This window comes from Otolemur garnettii, unplaced genomic scaffold (assembly GCF_000181295.1).
Source record: "Otolemur garnettii isolate 467f Iridium unplaced genomic scaffold, OtoGar3 scaffold00218, whole genome shotgun sequence".
NCBI lineage: Eukaryota > Metazoa > Chordata > Mammalia > Primates > Galagidae > Otolemur > Otolemur garnettii.
In genome coordinates this window covers 567,793-582,877 of record NW_003852613.1, presented here as the reverse complement: position 1 = coordinate 582,877, position 15,085 = coordinate 567,793, and the positions used below count along the sequence as shown (strand labels likewise).

Genomic DNA, 15,085 nt, shown 5'->3' with positions numbered 1-15,085 from the left:
AAAAAAAAAAAAAAAAAAGAGAAAACAAAACACCAGTCAGGAGCCAGAGTCCTTCCTCACTAACCGAGGCCGCCCACAGGTGTCTGAGCCCCAGGCTGGGTCGAGGGCAGTTTCATGCCCGGAGGTATGAGAAGTAGGCTCTGGTGGGGCTGAGGCCTTAGAAACAGGGCCAGGCCACCTGGCACCAGGTGAGGGATGGAGAGGCTAAGGGCTCCCAAGGCCAGGAAAAGGAACCCAAGCAACAGGCAAGAGCTTTATTGGGTTACAGCCTGAAGGCAGGGCCAGGAAGGCAGAAAGCTCAGGGCAGATGCACAGGCCCCCAGCCCCATATTCCTACCAGAACCCAGAGCCACCAAACTGCTGCTACCAGGAACTGAAGTCCCCAAAACCTCGGCTGGGCTTTTTCTTGACCAAGGGGATGGCTGGACTGGCAGATGGCTCCTCCTCCGCCACTCGTTTTCTAAGAAAAACAGAACAGGACTCCAGCACCATGCAGGTCCCAAGCCCCCACACCATCCTGACATAACCACTCCACCTGTATCCCTCCCTGCCAAGCCCTGCCCCAAACAGCTGCTGTGCCCACATCCCCCTGAATCCATCCTGGCCAGGCCTGCACAGGGGCAGCCTCACAGCACACGCTTAGGTCTGACCCACAGGCCTGTCAGCCTCTCCCACTCACGTGGCTGCTGGGCTGATGTACTTGCCCACCCCCTGGCGGAACATCTGGGGGCCCTGGCTCCCAGCCTGTGGCTGGCTAGTCTTCACTGTGGTCTCCAGGGCCACCTCCAACTGGGTCTTCTTCCGCTCCTCAGCAATCTGTGACACAAGAGGACTGGGCTGACCCACAGTGCCCTGGGCTAGGGGCTTGAGCGGCTCCCCAGGTGGCAACATCATGCCCTCCTCACCTGAGCGTCAGCCTCCTCATAGGGGTCCACGAACACTGTGGTGGCCTCAATGCGGATCTCTTCCTAGAAGCAGAGGGGCTGAGTATACAAAGGCCCCTCGCTCCACCTGCCTGCTGGCCAACCTCAGTGGCCTCCCACATCTCCCTGAGCATGTACCTTAGGGCGGTCAGTTTTGGGGTCACTCTCCACATTCTCCATGGCTGTCAGTGTGTCAAAACCCCCAACGACCCTGCAGCAGAGGGCAGAAGTGGGTCTAAACTAGGGTGACCAGATTTTAACATCTGTAAGGCGGGACAACATGGCCGGGGGGTGGGGCGGGGCGGGGGCGGGGCAGGGCCTGACAACAAGGCAAATTTGATAAGCAGTTCTCGATAATCACTTCTCAGCAATTATTTATTACGGTTTAACATTATAAAATTAATAAAAATAATATAAAACTCGTATTCTGGCAAAATAGCCATATGGCGGCCAAAAGCCGTATATTCCCTTCTTGTTCTCCAGCCTGTTCGTGCATTCTTTCCAAAAATCAGGGCTTTTTTAAAACGCCGCGGGACGCAGGACAAATTGTTGAAAAGCGGGACTGTCCCACCAAAATCAGGACGTCTGGTCACCCTAGTCTAAATACACTAGGGTAGAGTACCCAAACCACCCCCATGCCAGAAAGAGAGCAGGCTGGGGTGCTGGGGCACCACCAGGCCAGGGGGGCCTGTCTGTCCTCTGCAGCAGCCATGAAGGAGGGCCTCAGGAAAATCCAGCTGGTTTGTAAATAAAGTTTTATTTGGACAGAACCACACGTTTCTTCCATACTGCCTATGTCTGTTCTGAGCAGCAACTGCAGAGCTGGGGAGTTGGGGTCATAGAGACCATGTGGCCCACACAGCTGGAGACCCTCCCTGAGCCTCTACAGAAGTCTGCTGACGCCTGAACCAGAGGCTAAGGAGAGAGCCAGACATGGACAGAGAGCCAGACAGAGAGCCAAGTGCTGCTGGGTCTGAGACGGCAGCTGGCCAGGCCGAGTGGGGACACATCTCCTCCTGAGCCTGGCAGGCCTGGAAAGCCAGGCTTTCCCACCCAGCAGAAGCACCCAAGTCACCACTCTGTACAGACTCAACCCCAGCAGTGGCAGAAGGACCCCCTGAGCACAGAGCTCGGGTCTTGGAGAGATAGTGGGTAGACCCAGCTGCATAAGAAACCCACCCATTCACAGGCTCCCGACTTCATGTAGCCACCTCTCTTACCTCCCGAAGATGGTGTGCTTCTTATCCAGGTAAGCACAGGACCGGAATGTGATGAAGCTGGCGGGGAGGGTGCGGGTTAGGGGAGTGTGCTGGTATCCCCACCTGTCCTGCCCTGGTCCCAGCCACTGCTAAGTACACACCAGGAGCTGCCTACCTCCCAGGGGTGCACATGTGAGTGTGCCCCACCTCCCCACCTCTGTCAGCTAAGGCCCCCAGGTCATCCCTGACCTCCAGCTCCCTAGGCAAGAGCCCGGAACAGCTGCGCCTCTCACCAGGTAGGCCCCGTGCCTAGAGCCAGGAGGTAGCAGCCACTGGCTAGAGCCTGCCTCTCAGCCACAAGGGAGATGGCTGGGATAGAGACACATGGAACACCAGAGCCCAGCTGAAAGACCAGGACTCAGAACCAGGAGAAAGGAAACAGGAAGATGGGGAGTCGGGGATGGGAGGATGGAAGTGAAGGGACGGAGAGATGTGGGTGACAGAAGGAATCATAGACCAAGAACACAATCCCGTCTGATTTTGTTGCTGTTGTAATTCCACCCTATCTGTATGCCACATTGGACTGACAGGTACAGAGGCCAGGTTACAGTTAACTATATAACTTTGGATTTCACACTGATGGCCTTCTTAAATTAGACCAGAGGCAAGACATCTAACTTCTAAACCAGGAGAAAGACAAGAGGAGAGGGCAGCGCCTGTGGCTCAGGGCACCAGCCCCATATACTGAGGGTGGCAGGTTCAAACCCAGCCCCGGCCAAACTGCAACAAAAAAATAGCCGGGCGTTGTGGCGGGTGCCTGTAGTCCCAGCTACTCAGGAGGCTGAGGCAAAAGAATCACCTAAGCCCAAGAGTTTGAGGTTGCTGTGAGCTGTGACACCACGGCACTCTACCAAAGGTGACAAAGTGAGACTCTGTCTCAAAAAAAAAAAAAAAAAGAGGAGAAAATGAAATGTAACACAGGGTAGCTAGAAAGCACCAGGTAAGACAGCAGGAAGCAGTGTCCTGAGTTACAACTGTCAGGACGAATGACAATAAAACAGAATCCAGGTGTGAGCCTCCAAAAAGAGAGGGCGCCTGTGTAAGAACCTGAAAGGCTAGGAGAGGATGGAAGAACCAGGTACCACCAGGGTGGGGGGTTAAGGTGCCCCAGACACAAAGCATCCAGACCTGCCAGTGAGCTGCAGGTCTCAACCCCCACACCACGTGCAATCTGCACCACCCAGCAAACCAGAACAAACCACCCCTCTCAGGGCACCTGAGCCCCCAGCCCCGACCACACAGGGCCACCAGACACATCTCCACAGATGTCCACCCAAGACCATGCAGACGACTCTGACCTCCAAGCCATTCTCTTTCTCTTACTGACTTCTAACACAGTTAAGGAGGCTAGAAAGATAATTAAATAAGTAAATATCAGAAGAGAAACAGGAAAATCTTGACAGGAGAAAGCTGTATACAAAAACGGTCCTGAAGGAGAGCACCAAAACAAAGGAAAGTCAAGTGTGCGGAGATCTTCAGGAGAGGCAAGACGGTGCTTTGGGCTGTGTCACCACTGGGATGAAACACAGCTGAGCTAATATGACCCTGAAGCAAAGCATCAAAGTGCACAGTGGGAGTCAGCCAGTTCTTCACCACCAAAAAAGCTGTCAGTTCAAATCAAGAGTCAAACAACACTGCTAACCTTTTCTGATATCAGAAAGATTGTTTATTATGAATTTGTCAAGTGACAGTTAACCAAGTTTACTATTGGGAAGTGCTAAAAAGGTCGCATGAAAAAGCTAGATGATGGCGGTGCCTGTGGCTCGCTGAGTAGAGTGAGCCCATATACCGAGGGGGGCGGGTTCGAACCTAGCCCCAGCCAAACTGCAACAAAAAATAGCCAAGCATTGTGCTGGGCACCTGTAGTCCCAGCTACTTGGGAGGCTGAGGCAAGAGAATTGCTTAAGCTCAGGAGCTGGAGATTGCTGTGAGCTGTGACGCCACAGTACTCTACCAAGGGTGACAAAGTGAGACTCTGTCTCTAAAAAAAAAAGAAAAAGCTAGACGAAAACACCTGAACTTTCTGCCAACAACTCATGGCTCTTGCATCAGCACAATGCAGCAGCTCACATGGCACTGCCTGTGAGGGAGTTGTTAGGCAGTCAGCAAATTGGAACACACTCCCTACACACCTGATCTGTCCCCTAGTGGCTTTTTCTTTACCTGAAGATAAAGAAAAATCAAAAGGAAGACATTTTTATGACATTCAGGACATTAAGGGTCATATGACAACAGCTCTGATGGCCCTTCCAGAAAAAGAGTCCAAATCTGCTTGAAGAGTGGACTAGGTGCACAGCTTCCCAGGGACCACTTCACAGGTGAGCACAGTGACCCAGCAGTAAGAAGTGCAGCATGTTTTTAGGGTGAGTTTGAACAACAGCAACCAGCAAGTAGTAAAGAGGGAGCAGCCCCCAGAGTTACAGACCAGCTGTTAGCGATCATGGCAGACACAAGCTAGGAAAGCGGAGGAGAGGACAGATGCCAGGAAGAATCAACCAAGACAGAAACTGAAAACAGTGACACGGAGAGCAACAAAAGACAAACGCCTCATAAACCACCAAGGAAGCAAGGAACACAGCCGCAGTTAGGAGAGAGCAGGGTGGCATGATGCAACAGAGAGGCAGACAAGACCCTACGTGCTGGCAGATTTGAACCCAGCCAGGGCCTACCAAACAACAATGACAACTACAACAATAACAACAACAACAACAAAAATAGCCAGGCATTGTGGCGGGAGTCTGCAGTCCCAGCTACTTGAGAGGCTGAGGCAAGAGAATCACTTAAGCCCAGGAGTTGGAGGTTGCTGTGAGCTGTGACAACCCAGCACTCTACACAGGGCGACATAGTGAAACTCTGTCTCAAAAAAAAACGAAAGAAAGAAATAATCTGCCGGTCCATAATGGAGGCCTGGCAGACATGTGAATGACTTTGAGCCGTCCTTGGCTGGTAACAGCTGAGCCAGTGTGACTGTAACTCCTGCAGACCACAAGCAGTGGCAGCCTCACCCACACCACAACCCGCTCCAGCCAGTTCACATGCCTAACACCACACAGACCACAGGTGGAGAGTGAGGCGGCAAGGACCACAGGGGAATTATGACAGGCCAGGGCTTCCTCCAGAATGCCATGGACCAAAGGAAAGGCCAGGCCAGAAAGGCCAGGTGGTTTCTTTTTCTTTTTTTTTGAGACAGAATCTCACTTTATTGCCCTCAGTAGAGTGCCGTGACATCACAGCTCACAGCAACCTCTAGCTCTTGGGCTTAGGCAATTCTCTTGCCTCAGCCTCTCAAGTAGCTGGGACTATAGGCGCAACGCCCAGCTATTTTTTTGTTGCAGTTTGGCCAGGGACAGGTTCAAACCTGCCACTCTTGGTATATGGGGCCGGCGCCCTACCCACTGAGCCACAGGTGCCACCCCAGCCACTCTGGTTTCATGGTGATCTCATCCACACAATCTAGAAGTACAAGAGAATCCTATGGTGATCGTCATTCATCGTTGTAACAGATGTTAAGAAAAAAGACCTCTGGAAATTCAGCCACTTCTCTTAGAACAATAGACTGTCGAGTGTCATCAGATGGCAAAAGAGCATTTCAGTGGGGGCCTATAATGCCAGAGCCTCCTCCCCGCAGGCCCAGCAAGGATGTGCACACTAGGCGAACAGAGAGGACTCCAGGTTTTGCTGATAAGCTTGAGTTTCCAGAATACCCAAGAAAGTCTAAATAAAAAAGACCTGAATTATAAAAGAATTTGATAAATTAACTAAATATAAACTAGTTATTCTTTACATGAGCAACAATGAACAATTAAAAAAATTTTCATTTACAAAACGTGAAATTCTCACAGGGTAGCTTAAGACAAGGGACAGTGACTCGTGTGAAGACAACTATAAAACCCAAGGTCAAATCAAGCCACGCTTGTGGACGGTGGGCAGACGGAACGTGCACATCTGTCCTTCCACAACTTGGTGCCCAGCCCCCAGCCCTTGCTGCCAGCTGTTGCCCACCCACACCCCTCCACACATACCAGGGTACATGCTCTGCCAAATGCCAGTGCCTGCCTAGTGGCCTGAGCTCCTCAGTCCTGCCCTGGCCACATCCACCTTTCTGGACCTCATGGTAAGAGGTGACTTCTGCTCTTTTTTTTTTTTTTTTAAGAGACAGAGTCTCACTTTATCGCCCTTGGTAGAGTGCTGTGGTGTCATAGCTCACAGCAACCTTTAGTTCCTGGGCTTAGGCGATTCTCTTGCCTCAGCCTCCCGAGTAGCTGGGACTACAGGCGCCCGCCACAACACCCGGCTATTCTTTTGTTGCAGTTTGGCTGGGGCTGGGTTTGAATCTGCCACCCTTGGTATATGGGCTGGCGCCCTACTCACTGAGCCACAGGCACTGCCCTGACTTCTGCTCTCTTAATGGTATACACTGCCAGAGCCTGCTCTTCATGCCAACTGGCTGTGGGGCATCCCCTTTTGATGCTGGGGCACATGCCCAGCCTAGAGGCGCCATATGCTGCCTATATTGGTTTCAGGCCAGTATAACCCTCAGGGAGCAGCAAAGAGGAAGAACCATGGGAAGCTTTGGGCCACCCCCCAGCCTAGCCGACTCACAACTGAGACTTGTTACTGTTGGGCCCAGAGTTGGCCATGCTGAGGATGCCCCGTCCCGTGTGTGAGAGGTTGGGTCGGAACTCATCTATGAAGGGCTTCCCCCAATATGATTCCCCACCTGGAGAAGAAAGTTACAGTCAGTAACAAGAATGCCAGGGCCCAGGTGAGTCCGCCCCAAAAACTCTGCCTCCCAAGGGGTATCAGGCCTTGTTAGGCACACCTGGGGCAGCAACACCTTAAACACTGACCTTAGCTCTGAGCCCCTACACCCACATGGGCCCCCAAGTGACTTGCCCCAGGACGCGGAGTAGAGGGTCAAAGCCACAGTCATCATTACAGGGTAGGGTGGGGGCCAAGCAGTTGCCAGGCTGGGTTTGACTGGAGAGGCCTGGGCGGTCATTTCTGGGGGCTCAGGAAGGGGGTAACACACTCTTATCCTATCCCTCATGTGGGCCCCATAACCACCAAGAAATGGGTTGGGCCTGAGGGACACATTGGGTGGCTGTGTCCAATTCTAGCCTTGGGGCTCGGACTTCATATCTGAACTCTCCACACAATCCTGCTCACTGGCCCTGCTCACATGCCCCATAAATAGCCATGGGGCCTCAGGAGGGGCCCAGCACCAGCACCTACCTGTGCCTGTGCCCGTGGGGTCACCCCCTTGGATCTGTGAAGAACAGAAGCCGGTGAGCCAGTCTTGCCCTGAGGCCCAGAGTCCGCCCCCAGGTGTGCTCCAAAGAGGGTGGCAGGACCAGGGGCCTCCCACCCACCCTTGTAGTGAACCCAGTTCCACCTGGGCTGGAGACTCAAGGTTATCAGCCTGCAGGTTCCCTGGGAGACTCCCCAACAGATTTCCCTTTGGGATGTGCTCTAGCTACCCGGGTGTCTGGGAGAGGGCTGGGAAGGGTTCTTCCAGCTTTGACATCCCACTGAGCATGTCTGTGCAGCCAGGGATTCCATCACTCACCACGAAGTTCCTGATGGATCTGTGAAAGATGGTGCCATCGTAATAACCCTTCTTGCAAAGCCTGATGAAGTTTTCACAGGTTTTCGGTGTCTGCAAAACCAGTATTCCTGTGAGGCACATAGCAGCCAAGTGCAGGTCACAAAAGCCACACAGGGCCTTTATCACGTGGCAGACACATGATCAGATGCCCTGCACTACAAGTGAGGAAGAACCTGCCAGCCACAGGGAGGGTCCTGGGCGGGGCAGCAGGCAAGCCAGGCCCTCTACAGCCATCAGGCCCCATGGGGAGGACACAAGTCTACCCTAGCCCCCTCCTGGAGTCAGGCTATAAGCACATACTCATGACAGTGCCATGTTCAAGACACAGCTGACCATAATCCCAGAAAAACTCTAAGGCAGAATGAGGGGCAGCTGCTCACCCACCAGGTCACAGTGCAGCTCCAGGTTGAGGTCGCCCCTGCTGGTGTGCAGCCGCACGTAGCCCTTCTTCTTGACAAACTGGTAGCGCAGCACGTCCTCGTCAATGGCAGCTGCAAGCAGAGGCCTGCACTCGGTGCCCACCCATACCTCAGGGCAGCCCCACCACCGGCACTGGACACAGCTCTGGGGAGAGTGCTGGTGGAAGCAGGGGGCCGAGAATGACCCAGGCCTCGCATGCTCACTGGGCTCATGGTCCAACAGTTATAGTAGGTGCCAGAAACGCTCAGATGTGAGCGGGTGGGACGGCCAGAGGGTGGAAGAATCCCCATGAGGGGCTCAGGGTCCGGAAAGTGGGGGGAGAGACCCCATAGGAGGAAGTGCCTGAGTGTCCGTGGAACCACAAGGACATCAAACTGTGAGGCAGGGCCAAGTCCACAGAGTCAGGAAAGGATCTCCTGGCCCAGGCCTGGCACACATGGCAGCCTCCCTGACCCCAGCACAAAACCTGCTGGCCAAGAGGGCCTGACCCCACCCACCCGCTCCACCAAAAACTGCTGAGGAAAGCGGCAGGGGGAGGGCAACCGCCTGAGACACAGTCACACGGCTGTGACTGGAGCAGCAGAGGCATCCACCTGCTTCATGCGTGGTCTCCGGAATCATGGCGGTGGAGGTGAAGGAGGCGCTGACCTTCCCTGTGGAATAGTGGGCCTGCCGAGAACACCAGGGAAGTTCCTCATCGGCATGTCGGGTGCTGGCGGGTGGGCACACAGACGCCCACCTGCAGACCAATCACATATGCTCTCTGCACCACAGACACATTCTCTGCTCTAGCTCTCTCCTCCACAAGGGTCTCCCTAACCCCTACCAGTGGGCCCAATAGGATAGCCTGGCCAGCATCACCCTTCCCTTAGAGCCCAGTCAAGGGGCTGAGGACAGAGACACAGTGACAGCACCGGGAGGGAGACTACAGCTGGCCCAAACCAAGAGCCGACTCCCATGACCTACGTGAAAACCTGGAACAAAATACCCCACAGGACCGGCCCCCTAGGAGCAGGCGTGACTCCTTTCTTTTTAAAAGTTCACTTTTTTTTTTTTTGGCCAGGGCTGGGTTTGAACCCACCACTTTCGGCATATGGGGCCAGCGCCCTACCCTTTTGAGCCACAGGAGCCACCCTAAAAGTTCACTTTTTATAGTAAACACATTATCTCTTTAATCAGGAGAAAAAGCCCAATAAATATTTTTATTATAGAAAAAAAGAGAGTTTCTCCCCATCAGAAGAAAACACACCAAAGTGTTAGAATGGGGAGATTACTGACAACAAACTTTCTTTCCTAAATTTCCCAGAATTTGGATAATTCTTTAGCGGGGAGAGTCTCTACGCTCCCCCTACAGCTCCCCTGGCTCTGCCTAACATAGTGAAAAGCAAACGTGATGATCCAGACAAGGGCCAAGCAGGGCAGCAGCAGACATACTGACCCTCACCACATTGGCCCCCAAATGCCCCAACTCTGGTGAGGCAGATCTCCACGACTGGGCCACACCCCTGGAAGGAACCATGAACCCATCTGTTGGTTCTCCACTGCCCAGTGTGGGGGTCAGCTCCACCCCTCCCACCTTCTGGAAGCCAAGGCACCTCAGCCACCCTGAGGCCTGGCACCCAGGAACCTGGGGACACTGCAGCCCTCGGGGTCCCCCAGTGTCCCACAGACCCCTCCCCAGGACTACTCAAAGAGGCCCCAGGCAGGTGGAGAGAGGGAGCTCAGCCGAGTGCCCTCCAGCACTCACAGCATTCAGCTTGTCCACCTTCTTCTTCTCCGGGACTTTCATGGTGGCAGCCAAAATCTCGTCCCCTTTGAATTCCTTGTAGAGCTCCTGCAGGGTCTCCCGTGTCTCAGTGTTCGTGTTCTTCAAATAATAAGATGGGTCCTGTTTTGCCTTCTCTTCATCTACAAAACAGTACCATGTCCCTGAGCAGCCAAGGTCCCAGCAGGACCCCCAGACGTGCTTGACAGCCCTGTGAATCCAGAGCAGGTCCCAGTGACAGAAACCACAGGTAGGTCAGGCCACAGGCCTCAAGTTGCTGCTACTGTATCACAGGCAGGCAGTAAGGCCAGGCACCCAGAGCACACAGAAGGCCTGTGTGATTTTATAACTTCAAAAACTTTTTTTTTTCTTTAGCACCGTTGGTAGAGAGCCGTGGCATCACACAGCTCACAGCAACTTCCAACTCCTGGGCTTAAGAGACTCTCTGCCTCAGCCTCCCAAGTAGCTGGGACTATAGGCTCCTGCCACAACACCCAGCTATTTTTTTGTTGCAATTTGGCCAGGGCTGGGTTTGAACCCACCCTCGGCATATGGGGCCAGCACCCTACCCACTGAGCCACAGGTCCGCCGACTTCAAAAGTTTTGTGGGTTTTTCTTTTGGAGACAGTCTCACTCTGTCACCCAGGCTAGAGTGCTATGGCGTCATAGCTCACATTCACCTCAGATTCCTGGGTTCGTGTGATCCTCCTGCCTCAGCCTACCAAGTAGCTGGCACAGGCACCCGTCATGACACCCAGCTAATCTTTCTATTTTTAGTAGAGACAGGGTCTCGCTCTTACTCAGGCTGGTCTCGAACTTCTGAGTTTAAGCAATCCACACACCTTGGCCTCCCAGAGTGGAAGGATTATAGACATGAGCCACTCAGCCCAGCCCAAAAGTTATTTTTTTCAATAATTCAAGTGTCTGGAGGCGGACCCTGCAGGAGGTGGGTGCCCCCATCAGCACACTGTCCTTTGGCCACCAGACATCATGCCTCCCAAGAAGGATGTTCCAGTGAAGAAACCAGCAGGACCCCCCATCTTCAAACCTACTGCCAAGCCAGCAGCAGGGGCCCCTCCAGTCAAGACTAAGGTTGAGCCAGCTGTTCCCTAAGCCTCTCAGAAAACCCAGGATCCCCTTATCGATCTCTCCAAAGTTGTGATCGAGTTTAACAAGGACCAGCTGGAGGAGTTCAAAGAAGCATTTGAGCTGTTTGACCAAGTAGGAGATGGTAAGATCCTATACAGCCAGTGTGAGGATGTAATGAGGGCCCTGGGCCAGAACCCCACCAACGCCAAGGTGCTCAAGGTCCTAGGGAACCCCAAAAGTGACGAACTGAAGTCCCAGCATGTGGACTTTTTTTTTTTTGAGACAGAGCCTCAAGCTGTCCACCTGGGTAGAGTGCTGTGGCCTCACAGCAACCTCCAACTCCTGGGTTCAAGCAAGTCTCCTGCCTCCGCCTCCCAAGTAGCTGGGACCACAGGCGCCTGCCACAACGCCCGGCTATTTTTTTGGTTTCAGCCATCATTGTTGTTTGGCGGGCCCTGGCTGGATTCGAACCCATCACCTTAGGTGTATGTGGCTGGCGCCTTAGCCACCTGAGCCACAGGCGTCGAACCCCGGCATGTGGACTTTGAAACTTTCCTGCCTATGCTCCAGGCAGTGGCCAAGAACCAGAACCAAGGCACATATGAAGACTACTTGGAGGAGCTTCGTGTGTTTGACAAGGAGGGGAATGGCAAAGTCATGGGAGCAGAACTCAGACGTGTCCTCACCACCCTGGGGGAGAAGATGACTGAGGAGGAGGTGGAGACTGTTCTGGCAGGACATGAGGACAGCAATGGTTGCATCAACTATGAGGCCTTCCTAAAACACATCCTAAGCGTCTGAGCTCTGTGAGTGGGTAAGCCCTCCCACCCCTCCTGTCTTGAGAGACCCAGGGAGCCCCTGCAAGCGGAAGCACGTTCCAGCCACTAGGAGGCCACCTATTATTTCAAAATAAAGACGTGGTTCCTCCCTTGGGAAAAAAATAAATAAATAAAAATAATTCAAGTGTCTGGGGCCTGTAAAGGCCCTTTGGACATGAAATGCTCCATCCATCTGTGCCCACTCAGGAAGGCACATGCTGCCTGCAGGGTGAGGGCTGCAGCCCACCCTGTGGAGAGGGGTTAGCATCCCTGGCCCACAGGGTATGGCTGGACCCCAGACACCATGGGCCTCTGGGTCTCCCAAGCTACCCCAACCATGTGCTCAGCTGCCTGAATTCTAAGCAGTTCACACGATGCCACAGGAGAGGGGACACTCCTCTGCAGTGCAGAGACCACACAGGCCCTGAGCAGAATGCAACTGGCTCCTCCAGTGCTCCACATGGCCACAAGTTAGCACAGAAAACCCAAGGACCCTCCTCACCCTGCAACCTGCTCCCTGACAGCCCCAGCTGGTACACAGGGAACACAGGACCAGCTGGCCACAGTGTCAGGCCTGACACGGCCCAGAGCCTCCAAGCCAGGGCCTGGACACAGCAGTGGTCAACAGGAACCCAGGGAGGCACGTGGCCACAGCTGAGGAGAAAGTGAGGCAATGTCCTGGCAGGGCAGCAGGTCCAGCCCACCTGAGGTTCTATAGCTGCGGCTGCCTAGACTCTCAAAGTGCAGGCCTGCCCAGGCTAGAGTCCCCTGCCCCCAGAAGGCAAGGGCTTTGCCAGGGAAACACAAGCCCTGCTCCCCCAAAACCTCTCACCCAGCCCAGCCCCTGGCTGTACACACCTGGATCTATTATTTTCATGTTATTCTTAACATGAAAGAAGTTGGAGACATTGAACTTGTCCAAATTGGTGGGGTCCTGTAGTCAAAAGAGAACCCAAGCAAAAAAAATTAAAAAAAAAAAAAAATAAAAGAGAACCCCAACAGCGCAAGCCCAGTGCCACAGCCAGGCACCAAACCTGCAGCCTGATGGCAGCTGCAGGTGACAAAGGATGGGCAGGCTCCAGGAGGGGAAGAAGCTGGCATTGCCTTAAGGCTAGGTGCAGGGAACAGGGCAGGTGGGGGCACCTTTCTCTCAGGCAGAGTAATAAGCAGGTCAGGGTGGAGAATGCTAGCTCCTAGCCGCTCACCAAACTGCATGCTGTCCCTCCAGGGCCCACAGCTAACAAGCATGCCTTGATGTTAGGTGGCCATGGACAGGAACATGGACAGCCGTTGGGCTGACCTCTGATTAGAATGGGACAAGCCACAGAGGGTTAAGTGGCTGTACCCTGCTCTCTACGTCAGTGTCTCATCAGTTCGCCGGGGCTCTTTGACCCTGCAGGAAAGCCTGTGCCAGACGCTGGGCAGAGCCAGGCCTGCAGAGCAGCCGCTACACTCCAGGAAGCTTGAAGGGACCCTGACATGAAGCTGGGGGATCACAGAGGAGGATATGAGAGCCACACACACAAAGCAGGTGGTCTTGCAGAGGCCTGGGTGACTGTAGGTGGGGCACTGAGGGCAGCTGGGGAACCACAACCAGGCAGGAATTCCAGAGGGGAGACTGCCCCCCACAGGGAGCCACACAGAGGTCAGGGCCCCTCTCCTGGGAAGGACACACTCGCCTGCAGGGTGATGACATCCTGCCGGGAGAAGGGCTCATCGGTCAGCAGGTCTCGGAAGTTCTTGGCCTTGATGTTTAGCTGCTCCACTGCCTGAGGCCGGAAGGATATGGTATCAGGCACCTGCCCCCAAGCTTTGGCACAGTGGCCCGAAGGTGGGAAGCCTGGAGCCACCCAGCATGGAGAGAGGATGAACACGACACCGCTATGTATACCCCATACACAGCAGCAATGGTGAAGGCAGAGCTAGCTGGGCCCCAGACCCCAATACAACCTCTGAGCACCTCTATGGGGAGCTCCTGTTAAACATGTGCACAGAGCAGCAAACAGGCCCAGGAGACCCATTCTGCCTTCCCCAGGTGAGGACAGAAGTGCCCTCCTGGGGCACCCTTCAGCAGCACTCTTGCACCAACAGCAAGGACTGACCCAGCCAGTCCCTGTGCACTGTGGGCAAAGAAGTAGCTCCCAGCCCCCTGGGGCAGCACTGGCCACCAACCCTGAAGACATCCAGGTGCAGGACTGGAAAGGGCACAGGGCAGTCTACTTTCCTGTACTGCTGGGCCTCTCCACAGCCCTGCCCCACCCCCACTGCCTCTTGAACAGGGCCACCAGTGTAGAAGTCACTGCCTCATCTCTCCCTAATCCACCCCTAGGCAGAACTCTTCCCATGACCCCAGACCCGATGCTCCTAGAGATAGGTGGCTCTAACCAAAGCCAGGACCCAAAGACCCTTTAAACCCCCAGAGATCTGTCCTCAGAGCATGGGGCCCCTCCTCAGGGCCTGGTCTCTGATGAAGATAAGGGAAGACACTCTGAGGGATAAGGGTCTCTGCCCCAGAGCCACCTGGATTCCAAGTTCAGAGGTGGCAAGAAGCTCCACCCCACCCTCTCTTGACCTGTGTGGAAATGAGAAGGCTGCCCAGCAAGAGCTGTGGCGCCAGTGCCAGTGAACCCTGAAAAGACAGGCTCTGCCCAGCCCAGCTGGTGGAGCTCAGAGCACACACCTGAGATCTCCACACCATGTCCCACCCCCCAGAGCAAGAACCCACCTCATAGGCATAGACGTTGCCAGTCGTCCTAATGGCCACGATGTGGGTGTTGTTGGTGAACACGGTGAACAGCACCGGGCAGTGGTAGTTTCCTAGAGATGAGGCACAGGAAGACTGGTCACCGGGGGCTGTGACGTCCCAGTGAAGACTGCTGGGAGGTAGGGCATGAGAGAACTCTGACCAAGATCAAAAGACGGGGGAGGCAGAGCTAGAGGGGTAGCAGCTGCTCTCTCTCCACTGTACCAGTAAAAGACTCCTAGTTGGTTTGGCGCCTGTGGCTCAGCAGCTGGGGCGCCAACGCATACACCAGAGCTGACAGGTTCAAGCTCGGCCCCGGCCTGGCAAACAACAATGACAACTACAACCAAAAAATAGCCGGGCATCGTGGCAGATGCCTGTAGTCCCAGCTACTTGGAAGGCTGAGGCAAGAGAATTGCTTAAGCCCAAGAGTTTGAGGTTGCTGTGAGCTGTGACACCA

The 15,085-nt window shown here is 54.3% G+C and overlaps 1 protein-coding gene and 1 pseudogene across 1 annotated transcript in view; one reads left to right on the top strand and one right to left on the bottom strand.

The window, feature by feature from the left end:
• The window catches only part of PPIL2 (peptidylprolyl isomerase like 2), a 36,990-nt gene that overhangs the window by 2,474 nt on the left and 19,431 nt on the right, over positions 1-15,085 (bottom strand). Inside the window, exons 8-21 of the mRNA XM_023508020.1 lie at positions 14,608-14,699; positions 13,562-13,651; positions 12,741-12,816; positions 9,958-10,118; positions 8,804-8,879; positions 8,175-8,281; positions 7,752-7,841; positions 7,418-7,451; positions 6,785-6,902; positions 2,144-2,200; positions 1,062-1,134; positions 906-968; positions 680-816; positions 338-460 (exon numbers count right to left, since the gene is read on the bottom strand). Coding sequence (XP_023363788.1) covers positions 364-460; positions 680-816; positions 906-968; positions 1,062-1,134; positions 2,144-2,200; positions 6,785-6,902; positions 7,418-7,451; positions 7,752-7,841; positions 8,175-8,281; positions 8,804-8,879; positions 9,958-10,118; positions 12,741-12,816; positions 13,562-13,651; positions 14,608-14,699 — 1,271 coding nt within the window. The 3' untranslated portion in view covers positions 338-363. The remainder of the gene's footprint in view (positions 1-337; positions 461-679; positions 817-905; positions 969-1,061; positions 1,135-2,143; positions 2,201-6,784; positions 6,903-7,417; positions 7,452-7,751; positions 7,842-8,174; positions 8,282-8,803; positions 8,880-9,957; positions 10,119-12,740; positions 12,817-13,561; positions 13,652-14,607; positions 14,700-15,085) is intronic.
• On the top strand, positions 10,870-11,976 carry LOC100953840 (annotated as a pseudogene).